This window comes from Zea mays, chromosome 8 (assembly GCF_902167145.1).
Source record: "Zea mays cultivar B73 chromosome 8, Zm-B73-REFERENCE-NAM-5.0, whole genome shotgun sequence".
Taxonomy (NCBI): Eukaryota; Viridiplantae; Streptophyta; class Magnoliopsida; order Poales; family Poaceae; genus Zea; species Zea mays.
In genome coordinates this window covers 130,337,785-130,362,651 of record NC_050103.1, presented here as the reverse complement: position 1 = coordinate 130,362,651, position 24,867 = coordinate 130,337,785, and the positions used below count along the sequence as shown (strand labels likewise).

Below are 24,867 nucleotides of genomic sequence, written 5' to 3'. Positions count from 1 at the left end.
TTCCCTTTCAATCTATGACTTAGCATGTAATAGCACATGAAAGAGAGATGATCAAAGGTATAGAAATGAGTTATGTGTGCAAAAATATCAATCAAAATTCCTAGAATCAAGAATATTTAGCTCATGCCTAAGTTTGGTAAAAGTTTTCTCATCTAGTGCCTTGGTGAAGATCTCGGCTAATTGTTCTTTGGTGTTAATATATGCAATCTCGATATCCCCCCTTTGTTGGTGATCCCTCAAAAAGTGATACCGAATGGCTATGTGTTTAGTGCGGCTATGCTCAATGGGATTATCCGCCATGTGGATTGCACTCTCATTATCACATAGGAGAGGAACTTTGGTTAATTTGTAACCAGAGTCCCTAAGGGTTTGCCTCATCCAAAGTAATTGCGCGCAACAATGGCCTGCGGCGATGTACTCGGCTTCGGCGGTAGAAAGAGCGACAGAATTTTGTTTCTTAGAAGCCCAAGACACCAGAGATCTTCCCAAGAACTGGCAAGTCCCTGATGTGCTCTTTCTATCAATCTTACACCCTGCCCAATCAACATCGGAATATCCAAATAAATCAAAAGTGGATCCCCTGGGGTACCAAAGGCCAAACTTAGGAGTACAAACTAAATATCTCAAGATTCGTTTCACGGCCCTCAGGTGAACTTCCTTAGGATCGGCTTGGAATCTTGCACACATGCAAACGGAAAGCATTATATCTGGTCGAGATGCACATAAATAGAGTAAAGATCCTATCATCAACCGGTATACCTTTTGATCTACGGATTTACCTCCCGTGTCGAGGTCGAGATGCCCATTGGTTCCCATGGGTGTCTTGATGGGCTTGGCATCCTTCATCCCAAACTTGGTGAGTATGTCTTGTATGTACTTCGTTTGGCTAATGAAGGTGCCCTCTTGGAGTTGCTTGACTTGAAATCCTAGAAAATACTTCAACTTCCCCATCATAGACATCTCGAATTTTTGAATCATGATCCTACTAAACTCTTCACATGTAGATTTGTTAGTAGACCCAAATATGATATCATCAACATAAATTTGGCATACAAACAAATCATTTGCAATTGTTTTAGTAAAGAGAGTAGGATCGGCTTTTCCAACTTTGAAGCCATTAGCAATAAGAAAATCTCTTAGGCATTCATACCATGCTCTTGGGGCTTGCTTGAGCCCATAAAGTGCCTTAGAGAGTTTATAAACATGGTTAGGGTACTCACTATATTCAAAGCCAGGAGGTTGCTCAACATAGACCTCCTCCTTGATTGGTCCATTGAGGAAGGCACTTTTCACGTCCATTTGATAAAGCTTAAAGCCATGGTAAGTAGCATAGGCAAGTAATATGCAAATTGACTCAAGCCTAGCTAAGGGTGCATAGGTTTCACCGAAATCCAAACCTTCGACTTGTGAATATCCCTTGGCCACAAATCGGGCTTTGTTCCTTGTCACCACACCATGCTCATCTTGCTTGTTGCGGAAGACCCACTTGGTTCCTACAACATTTTGATTAGGACATGGAACTAAATGCCATACCTCATTCCTCGTGAAGTTGTTGAGTTCCTCTTGCATCGCCAACACCCAATCTGAATCCCTTAATGTGTCTTCTACCCTGTATGGCTCAATAGAAGACACAAAAGAGTTATGTTCACAAAAATGAGCAACACGAGATCGAGTGGTTACCCCCTTATGAATATCGCAGAGGATGGAGTTCACGGGGTGATCTCGTTGTATTGCTTGGTGGACTCTTGGGTGAGGCGGTCTTGGACCCTCATCATCTTCCTTGTCTTGATCATTGGCATCTCCCCCTTGATCATTGCCCTCCTCTTGAGGTGGCTCCTCTTGATCTTCATTTTTATCATCTTGAGCTTGATCCTCATCTTGAGTTGGTGGAGATGCTTGCATGGAGGAAGATGGTTGATCTTGTGCTTGTGGAGGCTCTTCGGATTCCTTAGGACACACATCCCCAATGGACATGTTCCTTAGGGCGACACATGGAGCCTCTTCATCATCTAGCTCATCAAGATCAACTTGCTCTACTTGAGAGCCGTTAGTCTCATCAAACACAATGTCACAAGAAACTTCAACTAGTCCAATGGACTTGTTAAAGACTCTATATGCCCTTGTGTTTGAATCATATCCTAGTAAAAAGCCTTCTACAACCTTAGGAGCAAATTTAGATTTTCTACCTCTTTTAACAAGAATAAAGCATTTGCTACCAAAGACTCTAAAATATGAAACATTGGGCTTTTTACCGGTTAGGAGTTCATAAGATGTCTTCTTGAGGATTCGGTGAAGATAGAGACGGTTGATGGCGTAGCAAGCGGTGTTGATTGCTTCCGCCCAAAACCGGTCCGAAGTCTTGTACTCATCAAGCATGGTCCTTGCCATGTCAAGTAGAGTTCTATTCTTCCTCTCCACTACACCATTTTGTTGTGGCGTGTAGTGAGAAGAGAACTCATGCTTGATGCCCTCGTCCTCAAGAAAGCCTTCTATTTGTGAGTTCTTGAACTCCGTCCCGTTGTCGCTTCTAATCTTTTTGATCCTTAAGTCGAACTCATTTTGAGACCGTCTCAAGAATCCCTTTAAGGTCTCTTGGGTTTGAGATTTATCCTGTAAAAAGAACACCCAAGTGAAGCGAGAATAATCATCCACAATAACTAGACAGTACTTACTCCCGCCGATGCTTATGTAAGCTATCGGGCCGAATAGGTCCATGTGGAGTAGCTCAAGCGGCATGTCAGTCGTCATGATGTTCTTGTGTGGATGATGAACACCAACTTGCTTCCCTGCTTGACATGCGCTACAGATCCTGTCTTTCTCAAAATGAACATTTGTTAGTCCCAAAATGTGCTCTCCCTTTAGAAGCTTATGAAGATTCTTCATCCCAACATGAGCTAGTCGGCGGTGCCAGAGCCAACCCATGTTAGTCTTAGCAATTAAGCAAGTGTCGAGTTCAGCTCTATTAAAATCAACTAAGTATAGCTGACCCTCTAACACTCCCTTAAATGCTACTGAATCATCACTTCTTCTAAAGACAGTAACACCTAAATCTGTAAAAAGATAGTTGTAGCCCATGTTACATAATTGAGAAACGGAAAGCAAATTGTAATCTAAAGAGTCTACAAGAAAAACATTGGAAATAGAATGGTCAGGTGATATAGCAATTTTACCAAGTCCTTTGACCAAACCTTGATTTCCATCCCCGAATGTGATAGCTCTTTGGGGATCATGGTTTTTCTCGTAGGAGGAGAACATCCTTTTCTCCCCAGTCATGTGGTTTGTGCACCCGCTATCAATAATCCAACTTGAGCCCCCGGATGCATAAACCTACAAAACAATTTTAGGCCTTGTTCTTAGGTACCCAAACGGTCTTGGGTCCTTTCACATTAGAAACAAGCACCTTGGGTACCCAAACACAAGTCTTTGACCCCTTGTGTTTCCCCCCAACATATTTGGCAACTACTTTGCCTGATTTATTAGTTAAAACATATGAAGCATCAAAAGTTTTAAATGAAATGTTGGGTTCATTTGATGCAATAGGAGTTTTCTTCCTAGGCAATTTAGCATGGGTTGATTGCCTAGAACTAGATGCCTCACTCTTATACATAAAAGCATGATGAGAGCCAGAGTGAGACTTCCTAGAGTGAATTCTCCTAATTTTGTGCTCGGGATAACCGGCAGGGTATAAAATGTAACCCTCGTTATCCTGAGGCATGGGAGCTTTGCCCTTAACAAAGTTAGACAATCTTTTAGGAGGGGCATTAAGCTTGACATTGTATCTCTGTTGGAAGCCAATGCCATCCTTAATGCCAGGGCGTCTCCCATTATAGAGCATGCTTCTAGCAAATTTAAAATTTTCATTTTCTAAGTCATGCTCATTAATTTTGGCACTAAGTTGAGCTATGTGATCATTTTGTTTCTTAATTAAAGCTAGGTGATCATGAATAGCATCAACATTAATGTCTCTACATCTAGTGCAAATAGTAACATGCTCAACGGTAGATGTAGAGGGTTTGCAAGTATTTAATTCAACAACCTTAGCATGTAAAATAGCATTTTCATTTCTAAGATTGGAAATGGAAACATTGCAAACATCTAATTCCTTAGCCTTAGCAATTAATTTATCATTCTCAAACTTAAGGCTAGCAAGAGATTCATTCAACTTGTTAATCTTAGCAATTAAACCAGCATTATCATTTCTAAGATTAACAATTGAATCATCACAAACATTTGATTTCTCAACCTTAGCAATTAATTTGGCATTTTCATTTCTAAGGCTAGAAATAGTGTCATGGCAAGTGCTAAGCTCACTAGTTAATTTTTCACATTTTTCTACCTCTAGAGCAAAAGCATTTTTAACCTTAACATGCTTTTTGTTTTCCTTAATAAGGAAGTCCTCTTGGCTATCCAAGAGTCCATCCTTCTCATGAATAGCACTAATCAATTCATTCAATTTCTCTTTTTGTTGCATGTTAAGATTGGCAAAAAGAGTAAGCAAGTTATCCTCATCATCACTAGAATTATCCTCATCACTAGAAGTTGCATACTTAGTGGAGGATCTTGATTTTACCTTCTTCTTCTTGCCGTCCTTTGCCATGAGGCACTTGTGGCCGACGTTGGGGAAGAGAAGCCCGGCGTCCTCGTCGGAGGAGGAGTCGGTGGAGCTCTCGTCGGAGTCCCACTCCCTGCAAACATGGGCATCGCCGCCCTTCTTCTTGTAGTACCTCTTCTTCTCCTTCTTCTTCCCCCTCTTGTCGTCGCCCCTGTCACTAGAAATAGGACATTTTGCTATAAAGTGACCGGGCTTACCACACTTGTAGCACACCTTCTTGGAACGGGGCTTGTAATCTCTCCCCTTCCTTTGCTTGAGGATTTGGCGAAAGCTTTTGATGATTAAAGCCATCTCCTCGTTGTCGAGCTTGGAGGCGTCGATGGGAAGCCTACTTGGTGTAGACTCTTCTTTCTTCTCCTTCGTCGCTTTGAAGGCGACGGGTTGCACCTCGGGTGTGGAGGTGGCGCCTCGCTCAATGATTTTTTGGAGCCTTTGATCATGAGTTCAAAGCTCACAAACTTTCCTATCACTTCCTCGGGAGACATTAGTTTATATCTTGGATCACCACGAATTAATTGTACTTGAGTAGGATTAAGAAAAACAAGTGATCTAAGAATAACCTTGACCATTTCATGGTCATCCCATTTGGTGCTCCCGAGGTTGCGCACTTGGTTCACCAAGGTCTTGAGTCGGTTGTACATGGCTTGTGGCTCCTCTCCTTGGTGAAGCATGAAGCGACCGAGCTCCCCCTCGATCGTTTCCCTCTTGGTGGTCTTGGTCACCTCGTCTCCTTCGTGTGCGGTCTTGAGCACATCCCAAATTTCCTTTGCACTTTTCAACCTTTGCACCTTATTATACTCCTCTCGACTTAGAGAGGCGAGGAGTATAGTGGTGGCTTGGGAGTTGAAGTGTTGGATTTGTTCGACCTCCTCCGAATCATAATCCTTGTCCCCCTTCTTCGGTACCTGCGCTCCATACTCAACAATATCCCATATGCTTTTGTGGAGTGAGGTTAGGTGATGCCTCATTTTATCACTCCACATTGAATAATCTTCACCTTCAAACATAGGTGGTTTGCCTAATGGGACGGAAAGTAATGGAGTGCGTTTTGAAATGCGAGGATAGCGAAGGGGCATCTTACTATACTTCTTACTCTCATGGCACTTAGAAGTGACGGATGCCGATTCCGAGCCGGAGGTGGAGGGTGACGAAGAGTCAGTCTCATAGTAGACCACCTTCTTTATCTTCTTCTTCTTGTCACCCTTTCGTTGGGACTTGATGGAGGAAGAGGATTCCTCCTTGTGCTTGTGGGCGGACTCCCTTGAATGCGTTCTCCCCGAGCTTGCGGACTTGTCGCCGGTCCTGATGTCCCTCATGGCGGATGCTCCCGACATCACTTCGAGCGGTTAGGCTCTAATGAAGTATCGGGCTCTGATACCAATTGAAAGTCGCCTAGAGGGGGGTGAATAGGCAAATCTGAAATTTATAAAGTTTAAGCACAACTACAAGCCGGGGTTAGCGTTAGAAATATAAACGAGTCCGAAAGAGAGGGCGAAGACAAATCACAAGCGAATAAGAACGGATGACACGGTGATTTGTTTTACTGAGGTTCGGTTCTTGCAAACCTACTCCCCGTTGAGGTGGTCACAAAGACCGGGTCTCTTTCAACCCTTTCCCTCTCTCAAACGATCACTTAGACCGAGTGAGCTTCTCTTCTCAATCAAACGGGACACTAAGTCCCCACAAGGACCACCACACAATTGGTGTTTCTTGCTTTGATTACAATGATCTTGGGGACAAGAAAGAAGGAAGAAGAAAATCAATCCAAGCGCAAGAGCTCAAATGAACACAAATGTCTCTCTCTCTCTCTAGTCACTAATTTGTTTGGAGTGATTCCGGACTTGGGAGAGGATTTAATCTCTTTGATTGTGTCTTTGAATGAAGTCTAGAGCTCTTGTATGAGGTTTGATGGCTGAAAACTTGGATACCTTGAAGTGTGGTGGTTGGGGGGTATTTATAGCCCCAACCACCAAAATGACCGTTGGTGGAGGCTCCTGTCGTATGGCGCACCGGACAGTCCGGTGTGCCAGCCACGTCACCAGGCCGTTGGGTTCCGACCATTGGAGCTCTGACAAGTGGGGCCACCGGACCGTCCGGTGGTGCACCGGACAGTCACTGTTTACTGTCCGGTGCGCCTTCTGGCGCCTGCTTTGACTTCTGCGCGCGCAGTCGACACTGTTCACCGTTTACTGTACCATTGCAGACGACCGTTGGCGCGAGTCGTTGTTGCTCCGCTTGGTGCACCGGACAGTCCGGTGAATTATAGCGAAGCGGCTCTCGAATTCCCGAAGGTGGCAAGTTTGGAGTGGAACTCCCTGGTGCACCGGACACTGTCCGGTGCGCCAGACCAGGGCTACCTTCGTTTGCTTTGCTCCTATCTTTTCGAACCCTTTCTTTGAACTTTGTATTGGTTTATTGTGAACCTTTGGCACCTGTAGAACTCATAATCTAGAGCAAACTAGTTAGTCCAATTGTTTGTGTTGGGCAATTCAACCACCAAAATCATTTAGGAAAAGGTGTAAGCCTATTTCCCTTTTACTACCCATAGGTACAAGGGAACGCACGATAGAACACATGAGCACCTGTCGGGTCAGCTGCAATTGCAGCATCACCATACTCCACCCTAACAGTGGTACCCTATGACTTCAAGCTCGATGTGTGAAGGCTGAGGGTGGGGGTTCCAGGTGACGCATGTGTTGGTGGTGATGTTAGTGGGCCTTCTGCAGCATACACGGACGCTTGGACATTGACGTACGTGCTCAGGAATTCCCTCAAACACTTGGTGGGCGCATCAATCACCAAATCGCTGAGCGCCACATCGATGGCGAGGGACGCTACAATAGTAGAGATGGAGTCATTGACAATCTCCTTGGCAACAGTGATAATCTCATCGGCGATGGTCGATGTCGATGCCACTAGAAATAGTGCTGAAGCCAAGCTCTTTGTGTTACCACTGTAGCTCGCAATAATGGAAAGAGTAGGCTCGCTAGGAACACAGGTGATGTAGCAACTTGAGGTAGCGGACACCGCACGGTCACCACATGTGGACGCCTCCTGTGGAGGCTCCTCAGGGTCGGAGATGACACAACTAGGCGCGGGTTGTTGGAGACTTGCTCTCAAATGCTATAAATCAAGAGCAAGGCAACATAAAATGTTAAATAATAACGCCCTTCGTCCTTAAAACATTATTCCCTTCGGGATAATGAATCTTGGACGAAGGTTAATGAGAGTATGATTACGAAGTTGAACCTTCGTAATCATATTTCAATAGGCATTTATAAAATAATACAAAAAGGTATAATATGTGTAAAAGAATCATATACTAATTATATTACATTTATTTACTATATTGAATCATCAAATACCATAATACCTATGCCTTGGCAAAGGTTGAATTCCGAAAAATGCGATTGCAATCGTCAGAATGCGTGAACAGTAACGGAATACTGTTCACTATTTATAGGCACAGGACACAGCCTGTGAGGAATTACAAGTATGCCCCTTATAAAAACTTACAACATTGACTCAGACCTTTATGGACTAAAAGGTCATTCTATCTTTAAGTCGGTTTATAATGCCGAAGCTTCACGAAGAAGAACCTTCGGCTATCTTATACAAACAGCTTCAGCCGAGGACCACTTCTTCTTATAAGACCTTCGGCGACGAAGCATAAACCCAACAGTAGCCCCTTTCGCGGTGCTAGATCGTTTTTCGTAACGAGCTTGATCCGTGAAAAAAGTCTCTTAAGCTTCGGAGCGCCGAAGGTCTAAAAAACACCTTCCCTGAGCTCGTTGTCGAGAAACGATTCAATCTCCCAGCGTGTAACGGCCCCACCTTGCAGAGTTACTGTTCGGTCTCTGCGGTCCACCATGCAGCGAGTGCGAGCGGGTGTCCGCCTGGTGTAAAAATTCTGGCGCTTCGCCTTCTTACCTGCAGCACTATATAAACAGACGAGTAGGTGTGAAGTTACCACAGCATTCATTGCTATTTGTACTGTTTTGCTGCCAAAATTTTTAACCATCGTCGAAGCTTGTCCGTCGGAATCGAACGAAGCTCCAGCTTGAAACCTGCTTCGGAGGAAGAAAGTATTAAAGTTTCGCAAGTTCATAGTTAAATGGCCAGAGTGCGTTCTACTGCCAGGGTTGAGCGTGAGGGAGGCGAAACTGAAGCTTCGGAGACTGTTCCCATCTCCGAAGCCATGCAACGATCCGGGCTGGTAGTTTCTGAAGATATTCCTGGTGAGGGTGCAGAACAAACACAACAAGCAGCTGCCGGAGTAGAAGAAGAAGTTATTGAGGAAACTGATCCCGAGGACGATTATCGTATTGCCATGCCAAGTAAGCCCAGCCACTTGGACTTTGGAAAATCCACCGTTTCGAAGGCTGATCTCTCCAAAATGGTAAAGTCAGGCTTTTTCAATGAGGATCAGAAGAAGCTACTACGCTTCGGGGGAGAAGAGACTACCCCGAAGCCGGAAAAGGATGAAATTGTCATTTTTAAGAGCTTTTTAAAGGCTGGATTAAGATTCCCCCTTCACGGGATTATTGCAGAGGTGCTGAAGAGGTTCGGTATCTATTTTCACCAGCTGACCCCTAACGCTATCGTTAGGCTCAGTGTTTATATCTGGGCACTCCGAAGCCAAGCAGTGGAGCCATTTGCGGACAGCTTCTGTCGGGTTCACGAACTGCATTATCAGACGAAGGCTAGAAAGGATGGCTTGCATGATAATTTTGGTTGCTACAACTTTGCTTATCGGAAGACTACGAAGTTTCCTGTAATCAGCTATCGGAGTAAATGGGCAGCAGGGTGGAAGTCTGAGTGGTTTTATGTTAAGGTTAATGATGACAAGGAGAAACTCGTGCAAAGTCCACTCGAACTAATCTTCGGAGAAACCCGGCCTCTCTGCAACATGTCAGTAGACGGTACCACACAAAAGGCAATGGATGAATTCAGAATTGTTGCAGAGCATATTAGTACAAGAGACCTGGTTTAGGAGTTCTTGGCTTTCCAAGTCTTTCCTAGTTTAAAAGAATGGGAAATGCCGAAGCTGAAGGGGAAAAAGAAAGAAGGTGAACTTGTGCGTTTGCCTTACTATTTTAAATTTAAGAAATACTTTAAAACACCTTGCCAAGAGTGGTTGGAAACAATTGAAGCAATGTGCAATGAAATACTTGGCAACTATTCCAAGAAAGAAGATCAATTGATGACCGCAGCCTTCGGAACCCGTCCGAAACGAAGGCTAAATCGAGTGTTGGATGCCTTGGGCTTTGATTACCCTGATTATGAAAACCTGAACAAAGGTGCTGGGGGTCAAAAAAGAAAAAGGATAACTGAGGCCGTGAATGAAGAAAAAGAACCATTAAAGAAGAAAATTCCGAAGAAGAGGAAAACGTCTCCGAAGCAACAAATATCCGAAGCAGAAGAAACCCCCGCATCACCTGCTGTTGCTGACGTTGAGGAAATTCTGAAGGTAATGACTGAATCCTTACCTGCGAAGCTAAGTCCACTGGGTCCTCAACTGACAAAGTTTTTTCAGAAGGACAAGGAGCCCGAGAAATCGAAGAAAACAATCAGGGCAAAGAAACAAAGAATTATCACTGTGACAGAGGTGATTGACAAGACGCCGCCAAGAGCTTCGGCCCAAAAAACACAAACGGCTGCAGAGGGGGCAGATATTGAAATTGCACCTTCGGAGGTCGCAGCTGCCGAAGCTGCCTCAGCTGAAGATTTGAATTTGGAGAGCACAATTGAACATATTGACCAAATACTGTTAGACATGGCTGCAAAAGAAGCTACCACTGCTGCCGAAGAGGTCGTGACCGCAGCGTCAAAGAAAGGAAAAGAAGTTGCTGATGAAGCTTCAGAAGACGAAGCCTTCGTGTTCCAAAACTTGGTTGGAGAACATCTATCCAAAGCTGAAATAGAAGAACTTAAAGAGTATGCCAAATCTTGTGGATACAAACCTGGGGCACTCCTCTTCGGAGGCGTTGATGATGAGAAATTAGAATGTATTCGAGACCAAACAAGGGCCAAAGTTATCAGTACCCTGTCCAAGAATATTGGATTCCCGAAGCTAGAAGCAGACATCAGCCGCTACCGACGACAACATGTCGTTGGTAGTTTATTTTACTCCAACTTCAAGGTGAATAACTTGTCCCTTAACTTTTATTGCTTCTAATAAAAACATGTCTGACGAAGGTTGTGTTCGTGTAGAGTATGCTGTTGAGTAAAGCCTTGCAAATGCAGCAAGATCTTGAAGATAAAAAACATGAAGTTATAATTGGAAATTTGGAAAACAAAATAAAGGAGCAATCAGATGCTTTCGAGAAAAAGAACTTTGAGCTCCAGGCAACCGAAGGTTTATTGGCGGAAGCTGAAGCAAAAATATCAGAACTGAACACGAAGCTTCTCCGTCAACCTGAGCAGTTCGAACAAGAAAAACAAGATCTTAATGCAAAACTTGAAGCCGAAGCTCAGCAAAATTCAGATTTGAGAAAACTACTGACAAGTCTTCAAGAAAAATGCTTGGAATTTAGCAACAAGTGCATTCAACGATTAAGAAAGATTTTTTACTCAGTTGGAGCCAGCAGTGAAAAATTCACCCCCTCAGCTGAAGATTTACCGAAGACCTTCGAACATATTGAGGGGGAAATTGACGAGCTCGACGAAGTCATAGCTGGGCACGGTGACTTCTGTGCCTGGGTGGCTTCTCGAGGGACTGCTGCAGCTTTCCTGAAGGCTGGCTGTGATCATGGGAAGATTGTCAACAGGCCAAATTTCACTTTATCACCATCAATCCTGGACGACATTCCCGATCTTGCCCGAAGTATATCGAACAGATTTGTAAAAATGATATGGACAAAAGGAGGGCGAGAGAAGGCTGGAAACGAAGCTCGTAGTCACCTTGAACCAGTAAGAAACCATACCTTGCGCTTACCTTTTCCTGTAAACTTGATTTTGACTTCCAACGACCTTATTCATGTAGGATGACGAAGCCGAAGCTGATGATTAAAAATAACGCCGAAGCCGAAGCTCCTTGGAGATTTAGATAGTAGACTGTAGACAGTACTTGAAAAACTTTTGAGATAACTTTTGTAAATGTAGTCAAGACTTGTCTTTAATGAATTCTGTTCATACCTTGGTATATATCCTTATCCTTCCATTGGTGTATGAGAAATGCTTTGATGTGGACGAAATTTTCTTTTGAGCCGAAGGTGAAAAAACACCTTCCCTTCTTTTCGTACGCAGCGAAGCATAGAAAACAACATTTTCCTTTCTTTTTTGTGCACGAAGCTCTTTTTTCCCTTTCTTTTTTCTCTTTTTGCCGAAGCAACCATTTATGCGATGAAGATGATTATCCTACATATGCCTAGATGAATGTTTATGAATGCAAATGCTATGATGTAATGTGATGTGCAAATGATTGGCCAAACACGTATCCGAAGCCATATTCATAGCCATTATTTTCTTAAAAACAATCACACCTCAGCTCTGCATTCCCTTAGGAACGACTTTGGAGCTTCTTCGCCTTTACTTTTGGCGGAATCAGCGTTGACTTTTCGCTGTAAGCTCTGCATTCCCTTAGGAACGACTTTGGAGCTTCTTCGCCTTTACTTTTGGCGGAATCAGCGTTGACTTTTCGCTGTAAGCTCTGCATTCCCTTAGGAACGACTTTGGAGCTTCTTCGCCTTTACTTTTTGGCACTCGATGATGCGCTCTCAGCTTTTACATTTACATTCTTTGGGGGATTTTGCTCTTATAGAACTAAAAAAGAAAATTACATATGCTGGCCCCATTAAAAACCTTTCTCCCCCTTTGGAAAGGAAAAGGGTGCCATGAAAGAAAAAATAAAAAATATGAAAAATTACATCGAATTATACATAATATCGCTGAAGCTCATCCGCATTCCAAGACCTAGGAATGTCGTTGCCGTCCATATCCTTCAATCTGTATGAACCGGGTCTTGACGAAGATGCTACTAAGAAAGGTCCGTCCCATTTCAACTGCAATTTGCCCACTGTTTCTGGGTTGGCTACTCTCCGAAGCACCAAGTGCCCTGGCTCAATATTTTTTAGCCGAACCTTTCTATCCCGCCATTTGACTGTTTCGGCTTGATATTTATTGATATTCTCCACGGCTTGCAGTCTGATCCCTTCTAAAGCATCTTTTTCTATAGCATAAGCAGCTTCGGAATCTGATTCTGTCGAAGCTACTATCCTTATTGATCCGGTTTTAGCTTCCTCTGGAGTTATTGCTTCGTCACCGAATAACAACTTGAATGGAGTGAAGCCTGTAGACCTTGATGTTGTCGTGTTGTGGCTCCACACCACTTTGGTTAACTGATCTGGCCATTTTCCTCTGGGTTGATTGAAGATTAACTTCATTATTCCTGTCATTATAATGCCGTTGGCTCTTTCAACGAGTCCATTTGACTCCGGGTGCCTAACTGATGCAAAATGGATCTTCGTACCAATTTGGTCACAGAAATCCCTGAATGCTTCGGAGTCAAACTGTGTTCCATTGTCCACAGTGATAGCCTTTGGCACCCCGAAACGACAAACAATATTCTGCCAGAAAAACTTTTGGACGGTGGCCGAAGTTATTGTGGCTAAGGGCTTCGCCTCAATCCATTTAGAAAAATATTCCACAGCTACTACAACATATCTCAGGTTCCCTTGGGCCGGTGGTAACGGACCTAACAAGTCAAGACCCCACCTTTGCAATGGCCAAGTGGGTTGTATGAGCTGTGTTAAGGACGAAGGTTGTTTTTGATCTCTTGCACATTTCTGACAACCTTCGCACTTTTGAACCAATTCTGCTGCATCCGAAGCTGCCTTCGGCCAATAAAACCCTTGACGGAAAATTTTTCCAAGCAACGGCCTAGATCCGATGTGAGATCCACACAGGCCTGCATGTATTTCTTTCATTAACTCTATACCTTCGGTTCTGGATAAACATTTGAGCAGCGGAGCACAAACTCCATGTTTGTACAGCTCCCCTTCTATCATGACATATGGACGAGCTCTTGCCTCTATCCTCTTGTTATAAGCTTCGTCATCTGAAAGGAATTTACCTTGAAGATAAGAGATGATCTCGGTTCTCCAATCTTCGCTAAAAACAGGAGATATGTTAAGGACTGCTCTTTCAAGAAGTTCCACCGAAGGTGCTTTTATTGTTTCGAAGAACACATCCGAAGGTAAAGGCAGCCCCTGTGCTGCTGACTTAGCCAGCAAATCGGCGTGCTCATTTTGTCCTCGAGGGATATTTTTGACAGAAAATCCTTCGAAGGAAGCTTCGACTCTTCGAACCATATCCAGATATTTTTCAAGCTTCGGATCCTTAGCCTTGCAACTCTTGTCAATATGACCCGAAACAACCTGGGAATCAGTTTTAAGTATGGCCCTTCTGATTCCCATTGCTTTTAACTTCCGAAGACCTAGAATCAATGCTTCGTACTCGGCAATGTTATTTGTGAAATTAAAATCAAGCTTTGCTGCATAACAAGTTTTGACTTTGGAAGGTGAAACCAACACAGCAGCCGCTCCTGCTCCGAAGGTTCCCCAAGATCCATCACAAAACACTGTCCAGGCTTCGTTGTCTTTATTCGTTTCCTCCTCCTGAGCCCCTGGCGTCCAATCAGCAATAAAGTCTGCCAGCGCCTGTGACTGAATCAAAGATCTATGAACATATTCAATACAAAATTCATTGAGCTCTGCAGCCCATTTTCCAATCCTTCCAGTAGCTTCTCGGTTCCTCATAATATCCTTCAGAGGTTGTGATGAAGGAACAATTATGTTGTAAGCTTGGAAATAGTGCCGAAGCTTCCTGGAGGCCATCAAGACAGCATACAGTACCTTCTCCAACTCTGTATAATTTTTCTTTGATAAACTAAGAACCTCGGAAACAAAATATATTGGGGCCTGCCTTTTGACTTGACCATCAAGCTTCTCCTGGACAAGCGCTGCACTTACCGCTGAGTGCGAAGCTGCCACATATAATAATAAAGGAGCCCATGGCATTGGTGGAGTCAATGTGGTTAGATCTATTAAATACTGTTTCAGCTCTTCGAAGGCCTTCTGCTGGAGTGGTCCCCATTGAAAGACTTCGGCCGACTTCAGCACTTCGAAGAATGGTAAGTTTCTCTTTGCTGATCTGGATATGAATCTATTGAGAGATGCCAATCTTCCTGTCAATCTTTGAGCCCCCTTCTTTGTAGTTGGTGGTTCCATCCGAAGTATAGCTTCAATTTTACTTGGATTAGCTTCAATTCCCTTTGTTGAAACCAAGCATCCAAGAAATTTTCCCTTCTTTACTCCGAAGACGCATTTTTCTGGATTTAACTTTAAGCCGGCTTGCCTGAAACTGGCGAAGGTATCCTGGAGATCAGCAATATGATTCTCCTGCTTCGTGCTTTTTACAATGATGTCATCAACATAAGTTAGCACATTTCGGCCTATTTGAGATTGGAGAACCTTCGCAGTCATTCGGCTGAAACTTCCTCCAGCGTTCTTGAGCCCCTCAGGCATCCGAAGATAGCAATATGTGCCACTTGGAGTTATGAAGCTAGTCTTCGGCTCATCTTCCTTCTTCATCCAAATTTGGTGATAGCCTGAATAACAGTCTAACAGACTCATGAGCTCTGAAGAAGCTGCTGCATCAACTAAAGAATCTATCCTTGGTAGTGGGAATTCATCCTTCGGACAAGCCTTGTTAAGATCTGTAAAATCGATGCACATTCGCCACTTGCCATTGGCCTTTTTTACCATAATAGTGTTAGCTAGCCATTCTGGGTACTTCACTTCTCTGATAACTCCTGCACTGAGGAGTCTTTTGACTTCGTTGCGAGCACCTTCGGCCTTATCATCTGACATTTTCCGAAGCCTTTGCTTTCTGGGTCTGAAGGATGGATCGACATTGAGCGAGTGCTCAATAACATCTCTATTGACTCCGCAGAGATCATTGGCCGACCATGCAAAAACATCTTTGTTATTGAACAAAAACCTTATCAAAGTTTTCTCCTGCTCTTCGGATAATTGAGAGCCTAACAGCACCTTCTGCTCTGCTATGTCCTCACATAAGAGCATAGGCTTCGGCTGATCTGCTGAAGCTGCTTTCTCCCTTCTGAATTTGTACTGTTCACAAGCTTCAGCTCCATCTATGTTATGGATTGCTTTTGAGTCAGTCCAATTGCCTTCGGCCCTTCTTGCAGCTTCCTGACTTCCATGGATAGCAATGGGTCCCTGATCCGAAGGTATCTTCATGCAAAGATAGGCAGGATGAAGGATTGCTTCGAAGGCATTGAGGGTACCGCGACCAATAATTGCATTGTAAGGGTATTCCATATCGACAATGTCAAACACAACTTGCTCAGTTCTAGTGTTGTTGATGAACCCGAAGGTCACTGACATGGTAATCTTTCCCAGTGCTACAATCTGTCTTCCTCCGAAGCCACAGAGAGGATGTGTAGCATCGTGAATCTTATCTTCTGGCTCTTGCATCTGTCTGAAGGCCTTAGCAAATATGATGTCAGCTGCACTGCCTGTATCAACCAAAACATTGTGGACCAGAAATCCTTTAATAACACAAGAGATAACCATGGCATCGTTGTGTGGGTAATCTTTGAGCTGAAGGTCCTCTTGGGAGAAGGTAATAGGAATGTGAGACCATCTTGACTTGATGAAGGGTCCTTGCACCCCAACATGCTGTACTCTTCTCTGTGCCTCCTTCTTCTGTTTCTTGTTAGCTGGCTCTGAGGACGAGCCACCTGTGATCGGGAGCACCAGCTTCGGGTCCGAAGCAGCTCCAGCTTGGTTGTTGAACGAAGCCATCAGATCAAAAAGTGGAAGTGAGTTCACCGGAGGTGGGCGCCAATGTTGGAGACTTGCTCTCAAATGCTATAAATCAAGAGCAAGGCAACATAAAATGTTAAATAATAACGCCCTTCGTCCTTAAAACATTATTCCCTTCGGGATAATGAATCTTGGACGAAGGTTAATGAGAGTATGATTACGAAGTTGAACCTTCGTAATCATATTTCAATAGGCATTTATAAAATAATACAAAAAGGTATAATATGTGTAAAAGAATCATATACTAATTATATTACATTTATTTACTATATTGAATCATCAAATACCATAATACCTATGCCTTGGCAAAGGTTGAATTCCGAAAAATGCGATTGCAATCGTCAGAATGCGTGAACAGTAACGGAATACTGTTCACTATTTATAGGCACAGGACACAGCCTGTGAGGAATTACAAGTATGCCCCTTATAAAAACTTACAACATTGACTCAGACCTTTATGGACTAAAAGGTCATTCTATCTTTAAGTCGGTTTATAATGCCGAAGCTTCACGAAGAAGAACCTTCGGCTATCTTATACAAACAGCTTCAGCCGAGGACCACTTCTTCTTATAAGACCTTCGGCGACGAAGCATAAACCCAACACGGGTGAAAGGGAAATGGGCTTAAAACATTTCCTATAATCGATTTTGGTGTTTGATGTCCATCACAAACCATGTGGACTAACTAGTTTGCCTAGTTGTCATTTATCTCAGGTGCATAAGGTTCAACATTAACTAAGAAAGAAATTAAGTTTGGGACTCAACCAAGTTTGGAGCAAAACTAGCAATGGAGCTGCTAGTGGCGCACCAGACACTGTCCGGTGTCTAGGTCAAACACTTCACGAACTAGCCACTCTCGATTTTTTCTGGAAGACGCTCCGCTATAATTCACCGGACTGTCCGGTGTGCACCGGACATGTCCGATGAGCCAACGGAGCAACGGTCAACTGCGCTCAACGGTCGACTGTAGTGAACAGTAAAAGTGTACAGTGCAAAGCCAGAAGTCAGAGCTGCGAAGTCAGAACGCACCGGACTGTCCGGGGTGCCACCGTCTGTCCGGTGCAGCAAGAAGACAAAGGACTTCAACGGTCAACCTCTCCAAACCCCAACGGGCAGCTGACGTGGCACGCACCGGACACTGAATAGTGCCATGTCCGGTGCGCCACCGGACTGTCCGGTGTGCCCATAGACAACAAAGTCAGCCAACGACTAGGAAGTGGTTGGAGGCTTTAAATACCCCCAACCACCTCCATTCAAGTCATCCAAGTTTTCTGAACTCAACATTCAATACAAGAGCAAAAGGCTACACTCCAAGACACAATCAAGAGACCAAATCCTCTCCAAGCCTCCAAATCAACTCAATTTCTTAGTGACTTGAGAGAGGGTGTTTTGTGTTCTTTTGTTGCTCTTGTTGCTTGGATTGCTTTCTCCTTCTCATTCTAATCCTTCTAAAGTGCTTTGTAAAGCTAGCAAGAGACACATAAGTGTGTGGTGATCCTTGTGGGGTTTTAGTGACCCAAGTGATTAAGGAGAAGCCTCGACCGGTCTGTGTGACCGATTGAGACAGGGAAAGGGTTGGAATAGACCCGACCTTTGTGGCCTGCTCAACGGGGACTAGGTTCTTTGGAACCAAACCTCGGTAAAAAATCACTGTGTTCACTTGTTGATCTTCACTTGATTTGTTTCCCCTCTTTCCTCTCTCTAAAAGTTCCCTTGCTCATATTGATTTGACTTTGCTCCCAAAAATTATCTGCATTAATTGAGCAACTCTAAGCAAGGAGAACTATATTCCGCACTCCGATTTAATTCTAACGCTAACCCCGGACATAGTGTGTGTTCAAAGTTTATAATTTTCAAGTTTCACTTATTCACCCCCCTCTAGGTGACTTTCAGCGGGCAGATGCTGAGTTCGTTGGTGGAGGTGGTGGGGAGGATGAATCTGTTGGAGTATTCTGGTGGATCGAGGTCGATGACGTGCTTATCCTGCGAGGGCAGAAACTTGTTGGCCTCCTCTCTGCCCTTGAGGAAGGCAGGGCTCATGAGGTCGGAGTTGGTCCCGTTGCTGAAGAAGGACACAGGGTCGAAGTCGAAGCCGACGAATTGAGTGGCGGGGTCCGGGGCGTAGGAGTCGACCATGGCTGGGGTGGGTGGCACGCTGGCGGACGCGTCGAAGGAGGAGTGGTTGACGTCGAGGGGGGTAGGCGGGAGGTCGAGGTACACGGAGGGCAAGAAGCGCTGGTACCAGCGAGTCTCTATTTTGTCAAACCTCTGGTTGAACTCGTCGAGGATGAGCTTGAAATCGAGAGACATGGTGTTGGCAAATTGAAGCCGAGGATTGAACGAATCTGATACCAATTGTTAACACACTTCTCAACTCATACACAGAATAGCTCAGTTCAATGGTAACCTGATTATACAACCTCAGGAGGAAGGGAGGTTTGCAGCAAGCTACAAATTATATGGAGAAGTACAACACTAGAACAGGAAGGGATGCGAGATTTAGCTCTCTAGATGGAGATTTGGAGATGAAGCACAGACACCCCGAGCGGTGGAGATGGAGATGTGTTTCTGAATAAGCTTTCGATGCCCTCGCCATTCAATTGTTACTGCTCCTTATAGTTCTCATCTACGCTAGTTGGGCCGGCGTGTACCATATGGGTCGTGTTCCTAACATGCTGCCAGCCAATGGCCATGATTGGAGAGGGAGAAAGTCGGGGAAGGGAAAGGAGAGAGGGAAAGGGAGGGGAAAGCTAGGGTAACATCTGAACATTGAAAGTAGAGCAAAGAAAATTTTATTCTAAAATTTAGAGTGTTACAAAGTAGTTAACTGTATTAAATAAGGATCAGTTGACTTGATCCACAACTGACAAGCCTTATTAGATAAGGATTCCAAAACAAACTTATCAGATCGCAGGCGACAAGGCTTAGACCTCAAATTCGGTGAACCATTTACGCATATATCGTGTGCCCACGCCTTTCACCCCGCTCCCACTCAACACATGGAAGAACAAGTGAGTTGAGTTTCCTCTACCTGACTAATGTTTTCACACTCACAATATCATACACATCGGCTTTATGATTTTCGTAGAAATTAAATGGACTTGGCTCAGTAATTCTAACATGTAACGATCTTCCCTCAAGATGGAAATGTCCCCGTGATTTTTTTTATCTTTCAAATACAGTGTTTAGTATAGTAGATTTTCGAAGTTGGTGAGGTTGTGATGCTGGACTCCTAACGTGATGTTAGTCCCTAATAATCGCAGGCTCGCAGCTTTGTACGGCAAATAGGGTTTCTGGATTTGACGTATATAAGGGATGTAATCGGATCGAATACGGACGGATATCACTGAAATCATATTTGTTTTCATATTTTTATTCGGATTCGAATTCGAATACGGATAGCTTCGGATACGAATACAAATACGGATGTTCTCGGATACAAATACGGATAGCTATGTGTCAAATACGGAACTAGTCGGACACGGATATTGTCGGTAACGAATTTTTTGTCGGATATCATGTAAGACATCATTCCACACGTATCATGGTTGTAATCATGTATCCACTCATTGAGTCTAAACATTTTTGTATTATATGTGTTCATATGTCACCTTTTTTTTGTAAAATTCATGAATTTTTAGCCTATGTGCGTGTTATTAATTTATTTTGCATAAAATCATCAAAATGCAAATAAGATACCAAAACTAATAAACATTCTATAAGAATATAACCTGTCTCCACATGAAAATGATAAAAAAAACTTGGATACTTAGAGTGATTTCACGTGTAATTCACACAACAAGTGAAAGTGAAATGTAAGAAACACTATCATATTTTGGATTTTATGGTCCAAATATTTTGGAGGATTATATATGAACATATGGTATGCCTCCATAAATTTTCATAATTTTCTGAGGCTATTTGTGTATTATTAATTTTTTTCTACAAAAAATCAACAAAATGCACACAGCTATCCGGATAAGATATCCGGATATCCGAGAAGATTTATCCGAGAAAATATCCGGATATTCGATATCCGACGGATATCAGACATATTGTATTCGAATTCGATATCCGAACAAAATATCCGTATTCGTATCCGTTATCCGAAAAAATGTCCGGATATCCGAAAATTCCATCCGAACCAGTGTTCACCATCTTCGAATCCGGATCCGGACGGATATTTTCCGAACCATATTACATCCCCTATATAAGCTTATAAGGGAAAAAAGACTCAGTCAGCATTTGTTTTGTCCTGCTCGATCGTCCTAGTCACCTCCAACTCCAGAAGCCTCGCAGTCACCTGGCATGGAAGCTCCATAGTTTAAAGGGCTCCACTCTGCACGTGTCACCTTCCCGCCACACGTGTCCATGCTCGGAGCAAGCCTCGCGCGTATTTAGAACGCGTCTTGCGACGATCCGGCTTCCCCTGCCTGAGAGAATCGGCTCGGACAGTCGGACTCGATCATCAATTAAGCGAACCTCGCCGCGATCGTATCAGCCATGGCGACCGCCGCGCACGAGGGCGTGACCCAGCGCGTCGCTGCCAGTGGCAGCAGGGACGACGGCGCCAGCGGCGGCATCGCGGCGGTCTCGGGTCCCAACAAGAAGCCGGGCGGCGGCAGGAGGCGGCGCGGCCTCCGTTCGGTCGCCGCCGCGGTGTCCATCCCCGCGGCGCTCGTGGCTCTGTCCTTCTTCGCCGCGGGCCACTCCACGCCGCCGCCGAGTTCCGCCACGGTGGCGGTGGTGCGGGCCGGGTCGGTGGCGTCGGAGGCGGTGCTGGCGCTGGCGGCGTGGATGGCGTGGGCAGAGGGCGGGCTGCACGCGCGTCCGGCCGCCACGCTGCTGCCCTACGCCGCGCGGCTCGGCGCCGCGCTCGCGTGGGCGCCGCTCGTGCTGGGCCGCCACGCCGCGGCGCGCGCGGGCCTCGCCTGCTGCGCCGCCATGGCCGTGGGCGCCGTGGCGTGCGCGCGCGGCTTCGGCGCCGTCAACCCTGTGGCTGGCGACCTCGCCAAGCCCGCCGTCGCCTGGGCCGTCATCCTCGCCGTCGTCAACTACAAGATGCTCTGAGCTCCCGAGAACACGCGCGCGCTGTTCGTGTTCGATCCTCGGCAGCCAGGCCCCTGGTTATTTGTTGTGAACATGTAATAATGCGTTGGTTTGTGTACAGTATACGTTCTGAGTATGTTGTTGTGTCCTGCATATTCATCTGAGAATGCAGCCAGGCCCCTCGTCAACTACAAGATGTTCTTAAATTTCGATTGCGATGTAACAATGTATGTGTATACCGTGTATGTTCTACTACTATGACGACGTATGGGATTGGGGAGAGATGGATGGTGGCTGTCATGTGCTGTCATACGTCAGCTGCCGAAAATAATAGTCAGCTGCCGAAGAGATGGATGGTGTCATGTGCTACGACCTACGCGTTGGGCGGCGTGAGGTGAGGACGGACGTGGCTATAGGAGAGGAATTGATTACGCACTATGGAGCCTGGAAGGGTTGAAGTTTTAAGAAGGAAGATAATTGGAAGCCTCTCTCTACATGAAAATTATCATACTAATGAACTCATTTGGGTCGGTAGAAATGATCACATCTTTGATGGGATTCTGCCGACCATACTTAAATTGCTGGGTTTTCTTTAAAAAAATATTTGCTTTGGTTATCCATAGAGCGAAGAAACAACATTTTCCTCTTATAGAGGAGTCGCTAGAGCACTAATTGTGATCTCTTTATTATCTTCTTTTTTGCATCCTAAATTCTGTTAAATTTACTTGGAACACAACAGCCGAAATGCCAATAGGCACATACGCGTTGGGTACTCAAAATGATGACAAAGCACAAGCATCAACATTGCTATTCCAATAGATAATGTTATACATATTATCCATAAAACAAAGACGAACTTGTGTAGGCTCACTGCAACAAAAAGGAATGAAACGATACTGAACCACGCATGAGTTCACCATAAGGTACGCAAAGACAAAACACAGTAATACTTCTTGATATTGGTTTATGCAGTTCACATTCCATTTCATCTTCTACTGGGAAGGAATGGGCTGCATCTCTGGTGCTGCAGCAACGTCAGCCACGGGGTACCTGAACACGCGGGCGAGCCGCTCAGTGGGCACCAGCGGGAGATAGGTGGCCACGGCGTTCCCGCGCTTGGCACCATCACGCACCGCCGAATTGTACCTGGCAGAGAGCTGTGCGGCAGTGGGGAGGACGGCCCTGGTGACCGAGGGCACCAGAGGGAGACGGTTCAGGGCCACCCAGGCCTCGGCGGCACGCCGCTCTGCCACAGGCTCGTAGCGGGTGTAGAGCTCCCGGGCCTTTGGCTCGGCGCGGGCGATGGCTGACTTGGCAAGGCCAGTGGCCGTGCCCACCAGGCCGGCCTGGCGAACCTCCTTCGCAGCCGAGCGGGCCAAGGTTGGGGCTTCCTTCACCACTGGAGGGACGCGGCGGTCTATCTCCTCAACGGACTCACCAACCTGCAAGTGGGGGGCAGAACGTGCAAATCGTCGATCATTTCTTCGCTCAGTGGCACAAATCAGATGATGGAACAATGCAAGACAATGGCAACACAACGACTTCAGAGTTTGTAGTGCGTATACAATAACGTATAACGGCCTGACTTGCAAGAAGCGTGTGAAAAATGAACAATATACTGGGCACGAGTAAGTGACCAGCTCTACATGGGTAGGCAGATTCAAGGAGCTGATGAACGTATCTGAAACATCAGTTAAAATTGTACCATGATGATTAGTCAAATACATAAACAAACATAGTATAGTTCCTAATAGAACTCGCCAGAAGTTGGTGCTTGTAATCCTTAAGCAATAAACCTCAAATCTTGGTCATACACATTTTGTTTGGTTGGTTCAGTGGTGCTTGATGCTTCTGCCTTCCAAAAAAAACCTAATTTGCTACTTCAGTTGTCAAACTAATAATACCATGATACCAACGCATTGCAACTAAACCCTTTCAGACTGCCAGTACACGTGACAACAAGAACATATTTCTAGCAACAGGTCAATTAACATTATCCAATCCAGACCCTTAAACTGTGTCCGGCAGTTCAATCATACGGTCACTCAAAATAGATGACAATATTTACAGAGTGGAGATTGAATATAGAGATGGTTAACTGCTAGAAATAGTTAAGTTGACAAGATTTCAATCCAAAATATATATTTTTTGGCAAAATTCCACCGTGGAAACCTGCACCTGTAAATTTCATTTCATAGAACGCCTAATTTGCAGCACAATTTCAACATACGGAGAACCGCCTCCTCACCTTGCGGTCGATGAACTTGAGGAGGTCGAGCGGGACGGCGTGGAAACGGTCGTAGACGGGGCCGACGACGGCCTTCACGGTGCCCTCGACCTGATCGACCCCGGGGCGGAGCGGGCCGGCGCCCTGCTTGGCGTACGCGTACGCCGCGGCCGCCAGCACCAGCGCCTGCGCCGCCGCCTGCTGCACGAACTCGAGGTACCGCAGCCTCTCCTCCTCCTGCTCCTCCGTCGCCGCGGCCCTCTCCACCGTCACCTCCTCCTGACCAAATCAATCGCCATGAGAAGCCACGCCCCCTCCAAACCCCGCCAAATCGAATCGAGAAGGAGCGTCGCTTACCTCCGTGGGCTGGTTGCTGGCGACCAGGGGGGCGTCGTTGGTTGCGGAATCGGCCATGGCTCTTCTCCGCGGGGCTGGATCGAGGAGGGATGGGGAGATTTTAGGTTGCGTTCGGTGGGGATTTTGGGTTTCGTCTGGATTTTTATTCGAGGACGCGTTGTGACGATGAGGAAATGTGGGGGTGGGGGATCCGGGTCGTTTTATAGGTAGGAAACTCGCGGCCAATTCAATTCGTTGACAGTTCGAATGATTTCTATATGTATTCGTTTTTTATAGCAAATATAAATAAATTGCTTAGTCGCGAAGCAGCTTAACTGAGGCATTCCGTTCGAGCGGCAGCCGAACCGTCCCGCGACCGCGTGGTGACGTGGCGGCTTCTCGAAGGGCCGGCACCGCTCGTGTGGCTGGCGGTGGGGCAGTTGTATCTGCAGGGCCCTCGTTCCGGTGGGTGGGGCGGCGGGGATGTAACGTGTGGTGGGGGGTGGGCGGCTCCGTGTTCACGCGCTAAACGTGTAAACGCCGTCCGCCTGGGTTTTCCTTGGCAGCTGGGATTTGTCAGGTCCTTTTTTTTAAAAGATCCCAGGCTACTTGTTGAAAACAACAAGCGAAGTTTCTAGTGGACACACAACGATTGGTACTAGTCTAAAAAATACAGCTCTCTGTTTTTTCCTTAAAAGTCAGATAACTTTAAATTTTATTAAATCTATTAAAACACAGACATTATAATGTTAGATAAATGGTATTATTTGATTATAAAATAATTTTGTAGCAAAA

At 45.2% G+C, this 24,867-nt stretch overlaps 2 protein-coding genes and 1 pseudogene across 2 annotated transcripts; 1 reads left to right on the top strand and 2 right to left on the bottom strand.

Moving 5' to 3' along the window:
* Positions 1-18,770, bottom strand: part of LOC103637275 (pyrophosphate--fructose 6-phosphate 1-phosphotransferase subunit alpha-like) — a 33,975-nt pseudogene extending 15,205 nt beyond the window's left edge.
* Positions 18,771-20,895: 2,125 nt separating this feature from the next.
* Positions 20,896-21,745, top strand: LOC100280949 (translocator protein homolog). The gene has a single exon (NM_001153869.1). It carries the CDS (start codon positions 20,964-20,966, stop codon positions 21,528-21,530), a length of 567 nt encoding a protein of 188 aa, NP_001147341.1. The 5' UTR covers positions 20,896-20,963; the 3' UTR covers positions 21,531-21,745.
* A 449-nt stretch (positions 21,746-22,194) lies between these two features.
* On the bottom strand, positions 22,195-24,380 carry LOC100283461 (uncharacterized). Its single transcript, NM_001156362.2, has 3 exons — positions 24,094-24,380; positions 23,758-24,015; positions 22,195-22,951 (listed from the first exon to the last, which is right to left on the bottom strand). Exons 1-3 carry the CDS (start codon positions 24,148-24,150, stop codon positions 22,502-22,504), a joined length of 765 nt encoding a protein of 254 aa, NP_001149834.1. The 5' UTR covers positions 24,151-24,380; the 3' UTR covers positions 22,195-22,501.
* Positions 24,381-24,867: the final 487 nt, after the last annotated feature.

Coding starts and splice junctions, on each gene's coding strand:
- LOC100280949 (NM_001153869.1), top strand. CDS start 20,964: ATGGCGACCGCCGCGCACGAGGGCGTGACCCAGCGCGTCGCTGCCAGT.
- LOC100283461 (NM_001156362.2), bottom strand. CDS start 24,150: ATGGCCGATTCCGCAACCAACGACGCCCCCCTGGTCGCCAGCAACCAG. Junction 24,016..24,093: donor CCAGCAACCAGCCCACGGAG/GTAAGCGACGCT, acceptor TGATTTGGTCAG/GAGGAGGTGACGGTGGAGAG. Junction 22,952..23,757: donor TCAAGTTCATCGACCGCAAG/GTGAGGAGGCGG, acceptor CCCCACTTGCAG/GTTGGTGAGTCCGTTGAGGA.